The sequence below is a fragment of the Apteryx mantelli genome, chromosome 3 (assembly GCF_036417845.1).
Source record: "Apteryx mantelli isolate bAptMan1 chromosome 3, bAptMan1.hap1, whole genome shotgun sequence".
Lineage (NCBI taxonomy): Eukaryota > Metazoa > Chordata > Aves > Apterygiformes > Apterygidae > Apteryx > Apteryx mantelli.
Window position 1 is genome coordinate 73,085,719 of NC_089980.1, and position 23,020 is coordinate 73,108,738.

The window sequence follows — 23,020 nt, forward strand, 5'->3', positions numbered from 1 at the left end:
AAGCTGTCAGCAGCATGCTTTAAGTACAAGAGAAGAGTAGTTTACAGTTGTTTATCTTATTGCAAACTGTTCTTTGCTGTTATTGTGACAGTACCAAGCCAGGCCATTCACAGATCAAGCACATGCTGGGCTCTTCACAAGCACAGCACAATTTTTAATTCACTGTTTTTGATTTCAAATACTCCTTTTTGGTGATTATTGATTCAAAATGTGCCAACAGGTGAGAAATAGAAAATGAAAATGATGCAAATGTAAAGTGAAGCTGCCCATGTCAATAGCCAGCATCCCAGCTAAACAAATTGAGAAAAGTAAACACATGGCAAAAAGTGTGTTCGGGGAGAGAAATGGTATAAATGTCTGGTGTCATTTTGTGTATCACTGGCAACAAGAATAGGAGCTTTGGTTTTTAATTAGTGGTTTTGTGCAGGCTTTTCCTCTTGGAAGGTCTGAAGTTTGCTTTTCTCCCTGAAGATTAATCACCTTGGTTGTTTGTTTAAAAGTGTAACATATTCATCAAGCCAGAGCCAAGGGATAAGCTGTTGTCCTTAAATTCCCCACAAAAGCACTCATGTGCTAGACGAACTTTGCGAATGGTTAGATGACAGTTTCATGTGTTTAAATTAACCCTCCATTTATTTACTGTTAGGTACTACACCAAACATGGAGAAGGACCAGTCGTGTGATCACTGCTCCAAGCAGCAGCTCCTCGCTCCTACAGACAGTGCATCCACCTCGCCTGAGCAGAACAGCCTCAGGGAGCCAAACAGGGAGAAACCTGCCTCCAGGTCCCAGCCAGCTGCTCCATCTCCCGAGGGTCAGCTGAGCATCCGGCCTGAAACAACAGTTAGTGACATCTCGGAGGAGCTGAGCCGGCAGCTGGAGGACATTATTAAAACCTATGGGTCTGCTGCTAGTCTGATGGAGAAGCAAAGCACTGCTAAAAGAACTGACAAGCCTGAAAAGGGAGAATCAGCCGGTAATGAGGATGCCGAATATGAAGATGCAAACGAGGAGAGTGAGAAAGAAAAGACAGCTCCTGGAGATGCTTCAAGAGCAAAAGAGCCCAGTGGCAGCAAGGAGCAAAAGCTGGAGAAGAAAATCCTGAAAGGACTAGGCAAGTACTTATGCAGCAGCACTGCAGCCCTTCTGTGAGTCATTGTTTAGGACAGAAATAAAACCACTTTGGTCCTTGCTGTTTCCCACGTTAAACCTGTCTTGGATAATAGGAACTTCCTAGATACCAATGAAAAGCATCATGATTGCTGCAACTTTTCTCTAATAATTTTTTTTAGCACTTACCCAAAAAATACATGTAGGCTATATCAGATATCAGTCTTTTTAAAAAGATGAAAGCTTAGGATTGTATTATATCACATGATTCTTATATTATACTGGGCCACACAAAATAGTTAGCCAAAGCTGTGAGTCTGACAAGGAAGTTGCTTCTTAGACTAAGGAAAATCTGATATCCTGTTTATGGGTGAGTATATTTTTTCTACCCTGCCTCCTCAAATATGACTTTTCACCAATCATAACTGAGCTAATGGTGCTACTATGTGGAATGGCCAAGAGGGAAGCTACAGAATAAATTCTCTGTCATGCCCAGGTTATTTTTCATCCAGGAAACCTCTGGACTCATCACAGCCCATATGCTTGTTCGTTCTAAGCATAGAAACTGGTCCCCTTGGCCACAGCAGGACTCCATTAATTGAGCTAGAAAGAAGTCTTTACGAGTTTTTGTAAAGTTTGTCCTTTCTGTTTGGCAGCCACTAGAGAGCAATATCATTACATCCCAGTCTAGCTATGTGTAATTTATTTACCTTCTTACCTTTAACTCCTACCAATCTTCAAGCATCTCATTTGCATGAGAACTCAAATCCAATAGCAGACTATGCCTGCAGAAAAGCCATCGCAGGACATTCTTACAGACAAGGGACTAAACATAGGACATAGCAGTTTTGTTCCAAGTTCCTTGAATGTCCAGGAGAAAGAAAATTCCTCAGTTTCAGTTGGCTAGGCTTTGATGCACTTATTGGTACTTCTCCAAGATGAGTGAAAACACTACTGAAACACAGTTCTCCAGCTGTACTTGCAACAAGTTTGCACTCATGGGCTTTATTTTAGCTGTCTTGAATTTTTTATACTGGTGGTGTAGGGAGAACTTAGTCTGAGATAGATAGTATATTTTCTCCATAAGCAGTACTCCTGGAGTGCACTAGAAAGAAGAAAGCAAATTGGCCCTCACAGCCCTTTGGGGAAGAGGGCCATTTGGAAAAGCATGGTCAAGCCCATTTCACCACAGCTATCCTTATCTCCAGGGATGCCAGGGACCTTCTGGAGTCCAAGAACAAGTAGTGTTCAAGCTCCAGTTTGTACTCAGGACTGAAATTAATACCAAAAGTATCAACCCAGAAGCAGAACAATGTCTACACAGTGATTTAGCTATGTATATCAAGATAGTTATCAGACTGTTAATGTATTGTCTCCAGTATCCAGAATCTCTTCACCAAGTCAGGGAACTGATTTACACCACTATCATGTATTCCAGACCTGGTTAGCAATACCTGCTACTGTCTGATTGTTTCCATCCTCACCATAGTCTCCGTACCTAACTTATTCTTCTTTACATTTTATATAGGTTGAGCAGCACAGGAGCCGAGTACACCAGCTTTAGTTTGCACCTGCAAAGAGATCAGGCTTTGGGGTCTTCTGGGTCCAGGCCCTTCCTGTCATATACCAGTCAAATGTACCACATGCATGACCCAGACATGTTACAAAAATGTTAAATGAAAAGCAGATAATGTAGGACAAAGCCAATGTTTTTCAGTGGCATTAGATGTCTATGTGCAATTAGCACCTTTAAGAATCCACCCTCATAGCTAGAAGATAGCACATAACTATGTTCTGGAATAGAAGAAAATTCAAGCACATTTTTTCTTGTGGGAAGAAAGGCACCAAAAATCCATAGCAACATCAGCTACAATCTGCCTCTACCATTAAGTGTCTGCTTCTTTTTTTAAGGGAAGGAAGCCACCCTACTGATGCAAAGCTTGAACAAGCTGAATACGCCAGAGGAAAAGCTGGACCTGTTATTTAAGAAGTATGCTGAGTTGGTTAGTATATCATCAGTTCTTTTCTGGGCAAACTGTCTGTACAGGAAGGTGTGAAAAACATATGCCATGCAGCATAGTCAGACTTAATTTAGTAGTAGAGTCTGTCCTGTAAAGTGTATTCCCAAATAATTCTGAGGGTTAAATAACAAATTATGGATGAGAAGGACAAAAAAGTAAAAAGTAAGGAAGACAGGCGTGACTTTGGATTAAATCTGGAAGGGGAACTTGGAAAGTTGATGAGGCAATATATCTGTAGTTCAAGGTAAACCTAAGTAAATACTTCTGGGATAATGGAGCATAACTGATGACATGGATTCATCAATCAGTTGAGAGACTACAGCCATAACAAAAAAAACCCTCTTTATTAAACCTGTTTATTCACCATTATTCTTAATATATTTTTCATAAGTTTATATATGTCTTTAATACTCTGAGTGTAATTTCATTTTTCAGGGAGCAGAATATTTTACTCTAATCCTCTAAATATCTCTCCCTTCTTCAAGATCCATGTGTTTCTCCTGTCATACAAACTGCTTTCATTAACAGATTATCCGTGATTATTTTACACCAAATTCTCATCTCATGTATCCCCAGTGCATTCACTGGTGTTCATATAATCCCAATTCTTGATGTAACAGGTATTGCAATAGGTCAATAACCTTTTAAACAGTGGTTATTTTAAGTAAGATACCTGGTTAGGTAAGTTAAATAAGGTACACATGGAAAGCCTTTTCTCTGTCAGCATCTTTTCAAAAGAGCATGATTCTCCTTTTCCTTGCATCATACATCATTCCCAACAGCAAAACCAAGCAGGTAATGCAAACTCTTCAACAGTGTTTCACACTATACACATATACATTATTTCATAAAATTAAGCAGCGGAGAATTGGATCCTATTATTGCAATCTAAGATCTCACATGTACAGTGAGCTCCAAGCAAAGGTGAAACCCCCGATCATCCAAACCTTCTTCATCCTGGCCCACACTCTGACTCTTGTCTGGGGTAAATCCACTGGCTCAGAAGGTGTTGAGATCTCAAAGGAAAGTGGCTTCAGACTTTTCCTCTGAGGGCAATGTGGATGCAACAAGCTTGAATCTTACAGCACAGCATTCAAGCCAATACTCAGGCATGGGTAGCATGTATAGACCTAATACAGACAGGATAGATGCAGCCTTTCTGTAGCATTTTCTAAAACACAACACTCAAGAATGCCAGAGAACCCCAAATCTGTACTTGTGTTATTCGTCCTTCCCGACTCTGAGCACTGCAGCCATGCCCCTGTTTAAAAAGACTGTTACTCTTCAGAAAAACCATGGTGGAAGAAAAATGCTGTAGAGGTAAGAATTACAGTAATATCGTCAAAAACTTTCATACGGTTGGAGAAGACAGCAGGTTAAGCTTGTGCTTTAAACTATTCTCAGGTAGAGAGGAAAACAATAGAAATTAATAGCAAGTAATTTGTAAATGGGTCTGCCTTAGGCTTTTGCAGTTCCTTCACTGTTTGCTTCCTTGAGAGGTTAAGAAAAATGGAGATATGAGGGGATTCTACACTATCAAGCCAACACAGAATAGAGATGAGTGGAATCTCTGCTTTCAGAAATTAGTTTGACACTCCACAGCTGTTAAGGATGGCTGGCACTCTTACCTTTTCATTCTGCAAGTTTTAAATAACTCTGTATTTGAGTCTGTTAATTTAAAATATATATCAGTAATTTAATGAGAAGAAAAATAATACAAGGTTTAGTATAAAATGTTGGGCAGTAGAAAATCAGAAAATAGAGAACTGAGACTAATCATGAGAGAAACCAAAACATAGTGAAATGAACAGTCAAAGCCCCTACAACCATAATATTATCTCTATAGCCATGCCAGCTACCTGACTCCCCTTCTCTGTTCTTTCCACACTTTTTAAGATGGGATATTTTCAGATCAAGGACTTTCTTCTAAGTAGTTAAAGGGCTATATGACCATAATTTGTACAAATATTACAAACGAAAAGACTGCAGTATTTTGGCAGTTCGTGGAGTACTGAAAAATGTGTGAGCAGAACATTGACTTTATAATTGGTTTTATGCACAGATGTGTCCATGTCTCACCATAATACTAAACTCAGCTTTCCTTTTTTTGCATAAAATCCTCTGATTTTATAAATTGGTCTCTGGCAATTTGTACTTTTTCCCATGCTTAAAGGGACTTCATGCCCACAGATTAACTGAAATAGGACTTCTTTTATAATGTATTCTCTGCTGCATTCAAGCATTCTCAGAGTAGGGTATAAAACATGGGCCATACTGCCAGTAACCCATGCAGGAGAAAGGTGCTGAAAGAAGAACACTGGGCATTCTGCTTTGTAAATCTGTGTAATGTCACTAAAATAAATCAGTTAATAAATATAACTAAAAGCTTGTTGGAAAATGCTTACACTGCTCACTCAGCATGGCTGAGGAGTGTAGTGTGATTAATAGCTTGTCAGCAGTTAATTGTAGCAGTTGCCACTCTGCCTGCACCCCCTTACCCATCCAGATTGCACATTTCAGGCCACTTTTTGCTTTTGCTGAGTTATTTTCCAGCCAAATCAGCTCCCTGCTCTGGTTAACCACGTGTCTGCATGGGTACTTGTTCTAGCACAGCTCAGGGGATGGTGCTTGGCTGAGATGGGTGCTGAAAATGGCTTCAGCCAGATTAAACAGTAGTGCTGTTAGCTGTGGCTTCAGAGGCTACCTCTAAATAGGATCCTATGCAAAGCCCGGACTTTCACACATTCACCTAGATATATGCTATTTAACTGTTAGCCCATGCCCTGGCACAGTCTATAGCAATGAGCACACCAGAAAATGCCTGGGAAGGCATCAGGGAATAGCAGGGGCTGTATTCCCTAATAGTCAGCATGAATGAGGCTATGCCCTATGGGGAGAGAAGAGGAAGAGAGTTTAGGCTTTTGGACACAAGCCGTGCCACACTACTCACCAGCAGAGAATGTTTTATTCACTAATAGCGATGTAGCCAGAGTGACTGGGGTTAGTAAAGCAGACTGTGCTTTATTTTAGCTTTTGCCTGCAAACACTTGCTGCATAATTCCTTGTGACTGGTTTAGTTTCAGGGCCCCTGAGGGTCTTGCAAGTTCTGGGTGCAAGAACTATATGGTAACAAATAAATGTGAATATTGTCATTGTCTGCAATGGGGTCAAAACAAAACTTTTTTTCCTAAACTGAGAGTTTCTTTCTCTCAGTCAGCCTGCAGAAATAAGGATTCCTTCTATTTGTAGCTAATTTTAGCTAATGTTTCATTAATTGTTTTTCATAATTTACCCTTGGCAACCATTTTGTCATTCCTGTTTACCAATGAATTCCTTTCTTCAGTGCAAAAGTAACATCATACCTTAGATATTCCTGGGAACTTTCAAATACAAGTTTCTAGGGCAAGTCATTTTTAAGGAAAAAAAAGTAAAAAATGCTTGGAAGACTTTTCACATCATGATTAAGACCTATTTCATTCTCAGCCTGCTATCTCAAGCACAGCTTGAGTGAATCATCTAAAATTTGGACAAAGCATTATCTGCTAAGCACAGGCTGCGCATGCAAAATGTGAAGCAGAAAGAACCTTTTTTGTGTTCTTAAAAGGGAAGGGGAAGGGGCCAAAATCAAGCTTATAAAGGAAAACAAATTTCAGCCTTAATTACAGAGAGGCTATTTTTTCCCTACAATACTAGGAAAATGGTTTCAGCTAGTGCAGCTTGATTAGATGTAAAAGCCCCTATTCTATCTACCAGGGGTAAAACCACACAACAATACACATGCTGAAAGTTGAGCATAAACTGCAAATATACTTCAAGCTGGTGATTGCATTGCTTTGTAGTATGACTAGCTATGATTTGACTGATAATACACAGAGCTCTATAGTGTAGGCATAAATTACAGAACATCTGCAGAAAACAGATCATCGAGCAGAGAAAGTATAAAACATTATTCCTGATGACTGTCTTCTTGTTTGAACTGCATATCATTCACCTGCAGTCACAAACTTTCCCAGTTGTACTGTAGGTAATAATTAATACCAATGACACGATATTATTATATGATGTAATGCTGATAATAACATTATTATTAGGATTTGCATATTGCAGCCATCAATAACTGGAATATATCTGGTCTTTATAAACGTTTTACAAAGTATATGTATGCCTTTAATACAGAGAGAAGGCCTGCTGTGGGCTGGAATGAAAGAAGAAGAAATGTTTAAAAGCTTCAGAGGGGAAAAGCTTCTTGGACATTTCTGTTCCTGTATTCATTTGCAGTGCACCAGATTTTTCAAAATAGCCAATAATAGACATGTGTCAGAAGAAATGACCAGTCTGTGTGGGGCTGCTATTAGCAGTTCTGTTACTCTCCCTCTGTATCCTCACACACAAATATGCATACCCTGCTATCTCTTTAGGGAACTGGAGCTATGCATCCGCAGAAATAACAAGTTCCCAAGTAAACTTCATGGCCCATCCATATTTTCTTCAGAAATTTCACAGAGTCAAGAGCCTGAAAGACTGTTAATTCATGTAATCAACTCCCAGTGATGACAAGCACCTTCGGAAACACAGCTGCAAGCCCCACGTGCTTCCTGGGGCAAAAGGAGCCGGGCAAAGACAAGGCGCCCACACATCTTTTGGGAGATCAGCCCTTCGGAAGAGCATTCTGTCTCTGATGGCAGCAAAGTCCTTGGAAAGACTATATTCCTGGTCTCCAGTGCCTTTTTTGTTGTTGTTGTTGTTGTTGTTTTCAACAGCTTCCCGGGTATCTAGGAAGTCTGGGGAATTCTTTTTCATGAAGCCGCAAAACAAAATGAATAGTGGTTGAGTTATGTCACAATCTGCAGAAATCTCACTGCATAAAGCTCTACCTCCTGCTCCAGCTCTAAACATTAAAATAAAAACAAACTGGTGCCCTTCAAAATAAATTCAGATTTCACAAGCTGAAGAAGAAAAGGCTGAAATGAGATAACAAGAGTATTAAAAATTACCTTCACCACTCTCACTATATCATGCATGGGAGTCATAGCAAGCAGGGTTGTGACTTTCCTCCAAGTCACTAACTTTTTTTCCATCAGTGCTGATAAATACAAAACACTTCCTAAGAGGTTAAGAAAGTGTGAGGCTTTCCTGAAACCAGAGAGCTCATTTTCTTTTCTTTCATTTTCTGCTTTGTTTTGTTTTAATCCCTAGCTCGAAGAACATCGTGCTGAGCAGAAGACGCTCAAGTACCTACAGCAGAGACAGGCGCAGGTCATCAAAGAGAAGGACCAGCTGCAGAGCGAGCACAGCCGAGCCATCCTCGCCCGCAGCAAGCTCGAGAGCCTGTGCCGGGAGCTCCAGAGACACAACAAAACCCTCAAGGTTAGTAGTGGCCTTCTCAAGGTGCCCAGCAGTCTGGGGAAAGGTATTGGTACCTCACCATGTGGCCTGAATATCAAATCGAAAGGCACATTTACATCTGCACATACAGGATATAATTATATATAGTATTCAGGCTTCAGTCTACTCTTCAGGCCTGTTTACACCAAGGCCCCTTTACTCCTTCTTTGGAAATATCCAAGCACTTTTGAATGCTGAGTTCACCTACATTAGCTGTAAGTCCTTCCTATATTATCAGGGAGCTTAGTGTAAAAAAAGTCAGTAATACTAACAGACCAGTTTTGGTGAATTTGCTTTGGCAAGTTCCCATCTCCCTTCTGCCAAGTATTACTACTGTGTGTCAGGCTTGGCTGTGAGAAGTACACCTATTGCTCCAGCTCACAGTCCGACTCAAGCCTGTCTTTATCAATAGTTTAATCTAAGGCGTAGGACCAAAAACCGGGGAGGCTGGGGCACAGGCACATGCTCCCTTGTGCTGACTGCTGCAACAATCGCAAACTGGGGCAGAGTGGTAGAGCAGACAGCTGGGGAAATTCATCTTTTAAGACATAGCAGCTAGATTTTCCAGAACTTATCTTTTCAGATCTCTGAGACTGTACATGTGAATACATGTGCATGGCCAAAATAAAATATGAACAAATAAAAATAAAATATGAACAAAATATGAGCAAATCTAGTGATTTGCTATAAAGAACTCTCAGGAGGCAGGTGGGTATTTTCATATAATTTGAGCACTTGGGCATTTGCAAATGATCTGTGAGGGTTAATCAGTCAAGATATTTGCCTCAAGACATCAGGCCTCAAGACAGGAAGGTTGCTGACACAGTTAGCAGAAGTTGTCTGGATTATGAGTATCAGTTTGAAAAGGAACTTTTCAGGCATGTCAAAGGACTAGGATCCATACCATGTCTGCCAATTCCTTGGTGCATCATGCCATTTAAAAGTGAAATTTATAATATTATTATGCTTTTTGAAAAGTTTTAGGTTCAAGAAGTATATTTCTGCTGTGATCTCCCTCTTTGGAGTACAAGTTAATGAGGCTATTGTTATTATTATACAAAAAGCATCTGATCTGATTTATTCAAAACCCTTCTCTATGGGGATATAGCTATGTATAGAATTACATATATGAATTCTCAGAAGCAAGAATCTCACCTAATTTAACCTCCATTAACTGTAATAGATTTTCTTTCATTTCCATCAGCCCAGGGGCTGGTCTTCAGAGTCTAGCTCTAAATTTCCTTGTATGTTGCTGAGAATATAGCTGTGAGAGGGGATAGACATGTCTAAACACACACTGTGCACTAATAGGACAAAAGCAGTTTAGCAGATACTTAGGAAAGCTAGAAGCAAATCTCTGTGTGTCCAGTTATAGTAGCTCCAAACTGGTTGTGTCAATTGAATTTGTGCCTGTCATTTGTACCAAACCTGGTGCAAATTGAGCTATACTTCAGTATTGATCCACACTGATTTACTGGACCATCTTTGGGCAAAAGCTCTCAACAGAAATACAAATGTGTTTTAAAGTGATTTAAGAGTTCAGTGCTTCACATGCACTTAACCGGAATTTTTGAAAACAGACAAATCATATGCCCTAAACAGAATCTGCAGAAATGAGCATATAGAGAAAAACTACTTATACTGAGAAAAAAGATGTGGAACAGGTTTCATTGAATGCCTTACACCATCTCCCAGTAATCAAATGCTTATGAATCTCACTATTAGGGAACATCATTTTTCCTTTGTCTTTGCATTTAGATAGTTCATTATGCATTTCATCTTTACATTTAGGCAAGTCTTTTTGCAACATCTTTCCATTTGTCGAGCTGTTTTACTTTGTGACTAGGTCACCTAAATAAATCTTTTCTATCAACTTCAGATTCAGTTCTGTTTTTTCCCCTTCACTATGCCAGGAGAGCAGATAAACTACAGTTATACTCTTAAGCTGGGTACCACATATCAGGAAAGGAACCTGAACTGATCTTTTAATAGGAAGAAATGTTTAAATTTTGGCCACTTCTTTCTTAGAAGCTGGAGACCTTTTAAGAAAAACAGAATATTAGCCTTTCTCTGGTTCTTGTGCTTTCAGCATAAGAAAGCAAAGTTAAATAAGACAGTAAGACAAAATATATTTGCAAAATGAATAAAGATTAAATTAATAAACAAAGGCATTTGACATCTTTGTCCAGTTTTGTCTCTAACAATTGTACCATGGTTCTCAGAATATTTGCCTTTAAGCTTTAGATTCTGGAGATTTGTGAATCTTCAGAATCTCATCTTCTCTTTATTTAAATAAGTGTAATTTTCTTTTGCTTATGACTGTACTGGGAGGCCCCAAAACAGGAGAATCCACATGTGTTATTTTTAAAATCTCATGCTTAAGTAATTTTTATTTTGTTTTTGGCAGGACAGAGAAGCTGACTCATAATTTTTTAGCACTTGGGATTAGCACTTCTACAAAGCATGGAAAATAAAAACTGTAGGAGATTGTGTCATTTAAATAGCAAAGGAGAAACCTGGCCTATCCAGATTACGAATCTCCTTTGACTTGCCATGTGGTACATTATATGCACATCACATCATGTAAATGTCATCTTCACTCATCTGGTGCGTGGAATTCCCATTAACTGGAGATCGGTGCAGCCAAGTGGTGATGAATATGCAATGCAGAGCTGCACTGAAAGTCTGCAGCGCAGACCAGAGAAGAAAATTTCTGGTTAATATTGGATGCTGGCCTCAAAATTTTACTTATTTACAGTCCAGACATTCAGATTATTTCCTTGTGGTTACACTTCACAGCAGAAAACAGATGTATAATTCTCCCTCCAAGAAAAGCAGAATAAAAGTCCTTGAAATAACAGAATGTATTCCCACTGCAATACAGAATAACTCTGCTAATACCAATAGAAACTCATTTCTCTATATTGTGTTCATGTTTTGCCAATTATCTGACAGTTTGGTGGCTACTTAGCCATGACTTAGACATGATACATGACTATCTCAGTCCCTTGCCCTTCCTGCTACCAAACATTAAGCAATGAAAGACTTTCATACAAATGCCACAAGAGTCAATAGCTTTGATTATGGGCTCAGCTCCAAATTGCAGAACTGAGGCTCAGATGGCACTGCCTGGGACTGGTGAGAATGGTTCACTGAAAATGTAGTGTTTGCACTCATATCATCTCTGCCGATATGACTTCAGCAGACTATCTTCTTGATTTACTTCAGAGAGAGATCAGGACCAGAGATAATCCTGCTCTTCTATTTGCAAATTATTTTGCATTTCAGTGATAAATCCCAAACTGTAGAATATCATTGTCATAATTTTACAAGGTTTTATTCAAAGCATTTTTATATTTTAGCAATGAAACACAGGAGAGTGATATCAGTATTGCAGTAGGATATGACAGTATACCTTTTAACAGGAGAGAAATAGAGCACACAGAGATTAAGAAAAGGTAGAGGAAAGGAGGGAAGGGAACAATAGCTTATGGTTGGATTTTAGTCTTCCACAACTGGAAATCTAAAAAGAATTCCAGTGCTTTTTTTCCTCACTGAAACTGAATGCTTATTTTAAAACTATTAACAGAATAAGCACAGGCTGAAGCAGTTAACAAGGCCAAGCATGGTTTGCACAGTATGAATTCATCATGATGATGCTGAGACGAAACCTTCTAAAACACCCTCTGCTCTTCCCCAGTACAGCAGCTCAGGCCAGGAGATCTGGACTCTGCACATTTACTTCAGGAGTAACAACAATAACACGAAAGAGAAGTCAGTCTTCAGTCTTCCAATTTACGGAAAATTTTAAGGATATTACTTTACAGAACAGGGTCTTGAAATGGGAAGGACTAAGGGATCTATTGGAAAGAAAGGCATCCTCTCAGGTTATTGGGACAGGTATAAGCAAATATTTAGGCTGCAGACTGATGATAACAAAAACTAGGGAAGTGATTTGGGGTCTGTCAGACTGTATCTGACCATATGCAGGTGGGTGAAGAAATAGCACTCTGCAAGTTTAATTGCAGGGATCCCACCAGCCTCCGTGGCTCTAGCACAGGTACAGTCTCAACCATATGCCCATACAGCTAGTAAAACCTCAGATTTAAAGCACATGCCTCCAAAGACCAGTCACTATTCTGATGCTGTTATCAGTAACGCCTAGAAACCCCTGGGACTGAAAGCACATTACATGACAGAGTATTCAACAGTACAGTTGGATGGACAACAGCAGCATCTCAGTCATCTCTGCTACATGGACAGAGAATAAGACACAGAGAGTTACTTTCCTTCACCCAGTGAAGAGGCAACAAGTGCAGGCCCCTGCACAGTGCCATAGCCACACAGCTGTCTTTCTTCTCAGCCAACTCCTCTCATCCATACCCACCCTTAATTCATAACTGTGATTGCAAGGATTTAAGAAATTGCTACTATTTTATGAGAGATTCTGAGGAGCTCTCTAGGGCACTCCCCAGCCTCCCCAGGCAAATATTCTCTGGCTTCTCTCCTAAGGAGAAAAGGACTGTGGCCTGCAGCAAATGCTTCATGGCCCTCAGCATCTTTAACCATGACTTTTTTGTTATTCTCTTTGTGCTTTGTATAATTATTCCTCCTCTGAAGAAAAGATGAGCAGAAAATAAGGTCCTGTGTGTTAGCACATGCACTTTTTTTTTTTTTTTTTTTGCATGATCACTACTCTCAGGATGTCTCATTTCACCTTGTAACAAAACTATTTGGTGTGATTTACATACAATGCACAGAGATTTTTTATTTTACACTCAGCTGGATTTATTACTCCAGTGAGCTTTAAATCACAGCAGTGTCATAGTTTTATAACACTGTTTGGTGCATTGAAACAATAATGTGTTTTTGAGGAAGGGTGTTTTGAAGCCCTGGAATAGGACTCCAAACATGCAAGTTCAATTTCCTACTCTGACTTTGACTCCTTGAAGTGAAAGAACCTGGCCACTCTTCTGCCTGTGCAAGTCATACATCTATACAATGGAGAACAAAAAGAAACGAGCCATTTTTTAAACAGTGTATTAGCTGGAAAATGGAGTCCTGACTAGATCAAAACTACTTAAGAATTCAAGTTAAATTTGGCAAAGTTTCAAGCAGAAATAAAAAGGAGCAATTTTTTTTGTAAACGTTCTCTTTCAAAAGATAAATGTTTTCATTTTGGGAATGCTAAAACAGTTGATGTAAGACACCTTCCAAGTAGCATTTTAAATTCTATTTTGGAACAGGACTTTTTGTTTCAAAATTGCTCTAAAAAGAGATAAAAAGTATCAGAAACAGAACATGGCTTAATTTCTGGTCAAGCAACATGTTTCAGGTTAATTCAAAATTATTATTAATATTTTTTGCTGAAAACTTGGAGAGTTTCTCTTTCATCTTGATGCATATTTTTTGTGTGTCTAATTTCCCCAAATATCAAACCAAAAAGCCTCAAATCATTTGCCCACCTTCAGCTGTAATGCTTTCTTCCTTTTAAGAGTGAAAGTCCTTCTGGGCTCGTACTTTACTTCACTATATTTGCGAATATGGACATATGTTCTTGTGCAAATGCAGAGCACAGCAGGGTTTCCTAGGGAAACTAGGTTTCCTAGTATTGTGCACTACTGTATTATTAGCACTAATAATAGCTCCAATAGCTTTCCTCCTGACATCTATGACATTGTCATCTCTATCACTTCCAGTTCAGCAAAAGGACAAATGTCCTCTACTTTGAACAGCAGTTGTTCAGGATCAGTCTTGTGTTTTGCATGCTAAGTAGGAACTGTCTCATTTAGTATTCATATTACTTTGAAAGTAGGACCTGAATCATCACCTTTTATGTCACATTTGCGATATAAATTATGCTTCATTAGAGTCAGCTAAGGCTTTATTCAAATATATTTATAGAAAATATCCATATGTAGTGTTATCAGAGGTTTTTATTTAAATTACTATGATAGCTGAAACCTTGTTAGAGTATGCCACATATATGCTATAGAGTGTTTTCTCAACATGGTTCCAGCATGATTTGTAACTACAGGAGCTATGGTACTAACATTGTATATAATGGTTATCTCTCCAGAAGGAGAGACTGCCCTGGAAACAACCGAGTAGGAAATAAAAATAGTCCATATTTCTTGATCAAAAGCTATGAATCCAGATTCCTTCAGCATTCTCTTTTATATTAAAAAATCCAAACCAGAATTTCACTAATTTGTAAAAAAGTAACCCATCAATATTTCTCCAGGCAAAAATCTGATTCTCTGTCATGACTCTAAGAAATGGCCTACAGTTTTTCCTTGATTCCACCACCTTTTAAAATAGTCCAAACCTTAGTTCCAGTTAGAAAATAGTAGGGAAGGAAAACTCAGGAGCTGGGAGGAGTTCTATAGAAAGTAATGAATTTCTCTTAAAAAATTGAAATCCAAAGACCATAAATTTGATATGAGGATTTCTAGTTAACAGAAGGCATTTTTAAAGAGTGAATTTTCAATTCAATCAACAAGAGTTTTGATAAAAAGCCCTTGACTACTACTGCTAAATATCTTCTTCCAAAGCAAAAACTTGCTGCAGTATCAGGAGTCAAGACATGCATGAATGTCTTCTTTTCCGAGTTTGCTCTGATCTGAGAACTCTGCTCTACATCCATCTTTATAAATGCAAATTCTCAGTTCCCTGATTTTTTCAAGACTACTACTGTGTAATTTGTTCTGTAAATTTAGAATCATGCCTAATGCCGGAGTACATGAAAGAAAGAAAATCTCCAAAGAGGAAAGCAAACATGTATAATCCTTCAAAAAGAGCCCTTACAGTACTCTGAAACAGTATCTTTTTGCAACTGCTTATTATGCGTTTTATATTTCTGTGCTCTCCACAATTTTAACAACAGGAAGAAACGATTCAACGAGCACGGGAGGAAGACGAGAAGAGGAAAGAAATAACTAATCATTTCCAGGGCACACTTAGCGAAATCCAGGCTCAGATCGAACAGCAAAGCGAAAGGAACATGAAGCTGTGCCAGGAAAACACGGAGCTGGCGGAGAAGCTGAAAAGCATCATTGATCAGTACGAGCTCAGGGAAGAGGTGAGAGCGACACGCGGCCCTCCCGAAAAGGCAGAGCGGGAATGCAGCCTTCCCAGGGAAGAGGGTTCATGCAGCACCCTCCTGCCCTCCCCATCTGCTGTGGTTTCCGTATTTCGTGGCAGTAACGTGGGTGACCTTAACAGCGCTTTGTAGCCTGATCTGGAGCACGCTAGAAGCAAGTCAAGGGGACTCAGCAAGGCAAAAATGGGCAGAGAGGGGCCCGGCCTGGCAGGTGATGACTTTGTCAGTCCTGGGGAGTGGGGCTGAGGCCAGGCTCAGGCACACGAGGTGCCGCTCGCTGCCCTTGTCCCCTGTCCCCAGGCCTCTCCCCCACGGCCCTTTCCCAACCCCAGAGCCACAGCCGGGGGGTGCAGAGGGGGCCCCCAGCGCAGATGCAGGGAGCTATGGGATGGGGGGAAAGAGGGAGCACAGCTCTCAGCTCCTCACACACGGGTTGCTGAGGAGCCCTGACCTGATGCAAATGCTTCGACCCTTCCCTAGGAGCAGAAGATTAATAACAAGGATAAAGGAGGCCCTGTGCATCTGAATCGATTCCTTTTTGCAGGACCAGTGTTCACCATAATCTAGCAGATAACAGACAGATGGAAAATTATTTTTTCTGTAAACATTAGAGCTGGTCAGAAAATTTTGACATGCAAAAACCTCCAGTAAAACCCCAAACTACCACATTTTTTTCTTTTGATTTTATGACAAACCCTAGCAAATAGCACAGTGGGTCTTTTTACTGTTTATTAAATATGTTTATTGTGAGTCTCAGTGCAACCAGACAACATTATCATACTGAATAAAACATAAGTAATCTGTCCTTACAATCTGGAATGCCTGATACACTTGTTTCCAAATTTGTTACATTATGTATGAAATCTTGTGCTGAAGGACGGAAATGTACATTCCCATTTTGTGGTTTCTATCAGAAGAAAAGTATAAAGCAAAGGGATGTGCTCAGAATATTTACTCCTATGAATTTTATCCAACTGAAGCAAAAGTGAGGGCTATCAGCAAGATTCACTGCAGGGAGGTCACTGTGGAGCCAGACACTTTACAGGGTAAAGGAGACTCCCAGTTCATCAGGCCTGATGTCCTGCTCATCACCAGTCACACAATTCCACCCAGACACTCCAGGCCTCCATTATGTGTGTGAGGCCAGAGCAAATGGGATAAACTGGGCATATATCTACAGAGAGGACGGTATGAGCCCTGCGCGTACTCCCAAGTGCTGCAGATGCAGGCACAGTATGTCTTTTCACACATTTATCTGCACAGTGGCTTAGGTCTGCTGGCCACTTAACAGCCTCCAAAAAGTATTTGTTCTGCAGTTTTATTATTGGTGAGCAATTAATCAAGCTTAGATTATACTGAATTATACTGATGATACTATAGGTCCCAGCACTGACAAAGGTTGTGGGTGGGTTTTTTTGTTATTGTAAGTCAAAATAAGTAACATAAACAGGTTTTCTTTCCTATGCAAATTCTGGAATAGTTAGTTCTTATTAGTACTGCAGTTTTTTAGAAAATGCAATAGGTTAGGAGTCTTACTGTTCTGCAATATTTTTGTCTTATGAATGTTCCAGTAGATAGCTGTACATGTATAAGCATGAAAGCCTGTGTACATAATTGAACCTGCACATTCAGCAGATTTTATTTTCTTACAGCATCTTGATAAAATATTTAAGCACAGAGAACTTCAACAGAAACTGGTGGATGCCAAGTTGGAGCAGTCTCAGGAAATGATGAAGGAAGCAGAGGAGCGACACCAGAAAGAGAAGGAATATGTACCTATCTTTCTAATCTGTCTGTCTGTCTTTAGTTTAACAACAGGCCAAAATCAGCCCTGCATGCTATTTCACTAATATATTGGTTCTTCAGGTCCAAGTTGTGATACAATAGCAGGGAAGCAAAAGAAGTTTTTATTGCTACTGTCAACGCTTACTGTAAAGGAACATCCTCTGAAAGGCTGCTTTCATTAGCCTTTACAGTTTTTAAAGCAAACTGAAGACTGCTCTAGCTTACTTGCCATTATTATACAGTTAATTCACCAATATGCTTGGTCAGATGATGCCATTAGTTTTCAAACTGCACTGATGCTTGATACTCCATCTCCTCATATGATAAATGAACACATTTAAGCAATGAGAGGGGAGAACAAGACCATGTTATTAAAGTGAGCACCAGCATCCCTCAGAGGGCTGACAATAGTTACCTGCCCAGGCTCAGAGCCTCCCCAGATGTCCTGCCATGGAGCCGGTTTTGCCAGGAGAGGAGGCTACACAAGCTGCTTGCCTCCCCTTCTTTTTTGCAGACGTTATCCTCCCCTCGTCAACCTGTCAATGATGTTTGAGGCAGTAACTGCTTGGGTTAGTTAAGCAGTTTAATTTGCTGTTCTAAGCTACCTGGTGGGAGTGATAACCCCTAGCAGGGGTCAGCAAGGAGCAGGTCCAGGCAGGATGTCCCTGCCAGGCATGGCAGGATCAGGAGGGGGACACCTGTCTGTGGCTTCACACATTTTGACTTAATCAGACAAAAAGTAATTTCCTCAGGCTGCCTGGTAATTTCATAGTAATATGAACATCTTCCAAGGATCAATGGTGAATACTGACATCTGGTCCCTTTTCTCAGCAGTGACAGCAGCTGAGTCTGCTTAGGGGGAGCATCAGGAGCAGCATGACAGAGCTCTAAAGAGGATATTTATCCCCTCCCCATATCTGGGAAGAGATATGTCACTATAGGCATAGTCAAAGTATCCCAAAATATGGATGAAAATGTGGGGCTCTAAACACTGTGGATAGAGCACAAGGGAAACACAGCTAATATCTCTTATCAAAAATGGCTCATAAGAACATTTATTCCATTTATCTGTACTACTCTTGTGGCTGGGAGACACACTCCTGCTCAGCTTTACTCACAGCTAGAAATCAAGAGGGAAGAGGAGTCAGGATTTCTCCAGTTCCACATCTTCATGCCGCTGCAGGACCATTTGTGGTCCTAGTTGAGCATTCACTTTCAGTGAGGGGCCTACATAAAGCTAAAACCCAAAATTTCCTTCATGACAATTGATCCTTAGTAGATTCAAACCCCAGGAAACATTTCCAAGAAATCCCCTGCAATCACTGAGTTACCTGTAGCTTTTTATAGCTATAAACCATCTCATTCTGACTCAAGTCTAGTCGGTCGTGGGCAAGCAATTAGTTACATTTGCCCATTACTACAACCATCTGGCAAAACGCAGATTTTGCAAGTGATCTGAGCACCTCTCTCTCAGGGGTATTCTGTCTAATGAGCTCAGAAAGCCTGTCCTGCCAGTAACACTTACAAGCCATCAATATCTGGTATGGAAAACTCTTTGCTGTACCTGAAAACTCAGTCTCCGAGTGCTGTATTACTCCAGATAACAAATATAACACAGTAGGCAAGTTTGGGCTTACTCTACTAGCGTGACTGTGAGTTTTGTTACTGAGTTCCAGATTTCATATGCTGAGAAAAAAAGATGTCAAAGACAGGACATCAGCTCTGTAGAGAATTAACATATGCGGCCTTGTATCACCGACTTTTCTTGTTCCCTGTGATATTGCCTCAAATGCTGCAGTGACCCACTCCATGTGCTACACTGGAGCTTGTACCTGCTTGTTGGAAAGGTCTCCAGAAGAATTGCAAAACAACCTGGGGAGGAGGCTATAGTGAATCACCCAGTGTTTGCTGGGTGTAGGAAATTGAGCTTATAGAACCAGTAGACCCCAAAGAATATGAGCTTTGGGACTGTCTCTGTTGTCTGTGACTGTCACTGTTTCTAGCCAACCTTCCTCTGTATATTTTAGGCAGAACTGATATACACAGTTTTGTTCTTTTCATTTCTTATAAAGTAGTGAAAGTCATCATCATCTAAATTCGGGAGTAGGAGATTTTCTATGTGGCTCTGCTGTATGTATGACTAAGACCTGTGAAATAATAGGTTCAACAACAAGCTAAAAAGCCATAAAGTAGTGGGCATATAATATGCCTTGTGTTCAAATAATTTTATGCACACTACCTAAGCTAATGTTCAAAAACTCTGCCTTTGAGGTAGTTTGGTAATGTATTACTAACATCACCTCAGAGCAAGGTAGATTTAGCCAAAGAAGTTAAGCAACTGGCCAAAAGCCATGCAATGAGTCAGTATCAAAGCCGGATTAGCATGTCATGATTCACCACTGGTAGCCGAGCACCCAGAGAACTAGCCTACACTTGTCTCCCACCTGAATCCTGTTGCTGAGCTCTTAGTTCCACCCATCCAGCTACTCCATGTATGTGTGTGTGTATATCTATATGAAACTGAGGTGTTTTTGACAGTCCTCTCATATAGTTGTACCTTGTTTCAGTTCAGCATTTCAGCAACCTGGCATTTATGGGAAAGGCCTTCAGCCCTGTATAACAGTTCTCTCCATACCACTTTTTACATCCTTGAACATGACTTTGCTGCAGGATTTTTCAAACGTTTCTAAATGAAAGTTTTTGTATTATTTTATCCATTTGATTATTCCTTGAAGGCTCACTTTGATGTCTTCCTATGCAGTTCTTCCATGTAGGAATCTTTGCTCCTATACAAACTTCTTTACCTCGTTCAGGGAGAGATATCCCCTCCTGCAGCCTTAGTACATCACAGCTTAACAGGCTGTGGTCAGATAGGGCATCTCAGTGCTGGCACTGTTCACTCTATTCATGCAGCAAAGAATGTGATTCTCTAGACAAGGAGCAGTGGTTCATACTGTGTGGCCTTCCTCAAGGATCAGTCTGACCTAAGGATGTGACTTCACCACCATCCTCTAACTGGTCAGCACTACTTGTACATCCTCAACATACAGCGCGTTTTGGCATTCATAACACAAACTTCTATGTGCAGTTAATTGTGGTTTAGAGCCCCTGTGGCTTTCAAGTATGTGACTGGAAGGTATCAATCAGATGTCTACGTAACTGGAATCTGCAAACTCTGGTAGTGAAAATTAGGCTTCCCTTTTTGCTAAGTCAGTCCCTAGATGCATGTCATTAAATGAGAGTATATATTCTTTGGGGCTGGCTCTTTCAGCCCTGAGCATGATGTGACTGTGCCTCCAGCAGCTGTCATAGCTCTAATAATATAGTGTAGCATCACCACTCTTAATTGCAGTGTTGTTTTGTAAACACCACATGCAATATTTATCCATTTCTTTATACTTCAGCCTCCTCATTACCACTTCATAGACTATTAATAAATGTATCAGTTCTCCTGATTCAGTTTCTCCCAGCCTGATGCTTGCGGATGGCCTCAGGCTGCATAAGATCACATGCTAATTTGAGCAAGCCTCTCTATGTCTTGCTTCCATTACAGAAGGGTTATTTAACTCTTGGATTTTAACTGACTACAGCAGTTATGTGGGTCAATAGGAAAGAAGAATTTCACTGACAAGCAAAGGAAGTAACTTTTCTTTCCCTTCTCTGTCCATCTGTCTGTCTTACAGCTATCGTATTGTGGCAGAAGACATGGGGTAAGGGGAAAGGGGATGACCTCTTCACTATCCCACACACAGGCAGTAACTCTAGTGGAAATTTAAGCAACAAAGATCAAAACCCAATCTTTGGAATTAATGACTGCCCTAGAGACTGCGTGGCTCTGAAGGTTTTCAGAGCATTTTCATTAAATCATTAAACCAAAACACCCTGTAATTCTCCCCAAAACAAACAAATAGATATCAAAGAAAGGTAAAACTTAAAAAAAAACAAAAACAAAACAGACTTCATCCAAACTTAACAAAAAATTAAAAGATTTGTGCGTGTGTGTAAAACATACCCTCTCCCAAGAAAGAAACTCAAAAACTCATTTCAGTTTATTCATTTATGTCATACCGGATATGACATGCTGACCCCACCTATTTGAAATTTTGAGATTTTAGTCAACAAGATATAAACTCAATAATTTGACTTTTATCTTCACTGAAGCTAAACATCAAATTAAAATACCAAAATAAATATCAAGTGGCAAGTAAAAAACAGACAAAATGTAGTGTTTCTTCATACAGTGCCTAGTTAAGCTGTAAAGCACTCTTGTCCAGGAAATTGTAGATGCTAAAAATTTAATGGGTCCAAATCAAAAGGCCAAATGGTTGGGAGAAATATTTTTGTAGGGATAAAATATATATAGGCAACAAATCTAACTCAGATAGTCTCTGTGCTGCAAATAGGACAGGGAGAGAATTCACTATATCTCACTTGTTCAATCAGTATTTTTAGGTACACCCTCAGCTTTTTTGTCAGGTGGTATTCAAGTAGTTTTCCTGTGTTACTTCTAATAAAATGGTTAGTATGAAGGTTTTTACACTTTCTGTGTGCAGTTTTACTCACCTTTCACTTCCAAAACAAGAGTGAGATCTGTTGACTTATATATTAGACTAACTCTTACTCTCAGTATATTTTTCAGAGCCCATCTGTGCTATTTTAAATGGTGCAATTTATTCCCACAGAAAAGAGTCTTATAGTAAATTAAATTGTTTATATCTCATTTCTCAAGCTATCATTAGCATTTTTTTCTAAAATAGTTTTTCCCTCATCAGTAAAAGTAATGCTTAATAAATGTTCAGTAGGTGAACCAAACCCTTTCTTTAGCACTTCAGTAAGTGTTTCCTGCTTTTAGATGAAACCAATTGCTAGGATATTACTGTGCACTTTGGAAGTGCTGATTCAGAACTGCAATCTTAAGCATTTTTTTTTTCCATCAAGAAAAGTGTCTGTACAGCTCATTCCTACAACTCACTCAGCCTCAACTGATTCTCCAATGTGCAAGTGACACATCAGATTGTCATTTTACTAAAGACCTTGAACTAGGGATAACGTCTTCCCAGGTGCAGCCAGGGATGACACTGCAATCAGGTTCTTCCCGGGCTGCCTCTTTGATCTAAGTGAGGCATTTGTCACACTGAGGTGGGATTCTCTGCTGGTGGCACGTTAATGCAAATAAATCCCTAAGATAACAGACACCAGAGTTAGTTCCCTTTCTAAAAGCTCGCAGGATTTTTTGAGACGCTGCTGGCTATAACCATTTCAGTATAGTAAGTCCCGATTGTTAATGCAAAAGTGAGTTTGCCATTTACCCAAGAGCAGGAATTTGGCCTGAGCTGTGCTGAGGTGAAAGTACCGAAGGCATTGTAACCAGTCTCTAGAAGTCTGATGGAGATATGGTTAAATACTATACATTTTAGAGCAAAATATACTGCACACTTTATTCCAAGTAGGTTTTGAATTCCTATTCAGAAATGCCTTTTCTAGCCAAATGCCCCATCCATTCTTCCAGATAGCACTAAATATTGTCTTGTGTAACTCCTCTTGCTGCACTCATGTGAGAGTTAGATCACTCCTTATCGAGGTGGGCAGTGACAGAAGCATGTGTAATTGGAGGATG

At 39.9% G+C, this 23,020-nt stretch overlaps 1 protein-coding gene across 1 annotated transcript in view; it reads left to right on the forward strand.

Moving 5' to 3' along the window:
* The first annotated feature begins 732 nt into the window (after positions 1-732).
* The window catches only part of TXLNB (taxilin beta), a 30,912-nt gene continuing 8,624 nt past the window's right edge, over positions 733-23,020 (forward strand). Inside the window, exons 1-5 of the mRNA XM_013958927.2 lie at positions 733-1,114; positions 3,022-3,113; positions 8,328-8,498; positions 15,403-15,597; positions 17,271-17,390. Coding sequence (XP_013814381.2) covers positions 919-1,114; positions 3,022-3,113; positions 8,328-8,498; positions 15,403-15,597; positions 17,271-17,390 — 774 coding nt within the window. The 5' untranslated portion in view covers positions 733-918. The remainder of the gene's footprint in view (positions 1,115-3,021; positions 3,114-8,327; positions 8,499-15,402; positions 15,598-17,270; positions 17,391-23,020) is intronic.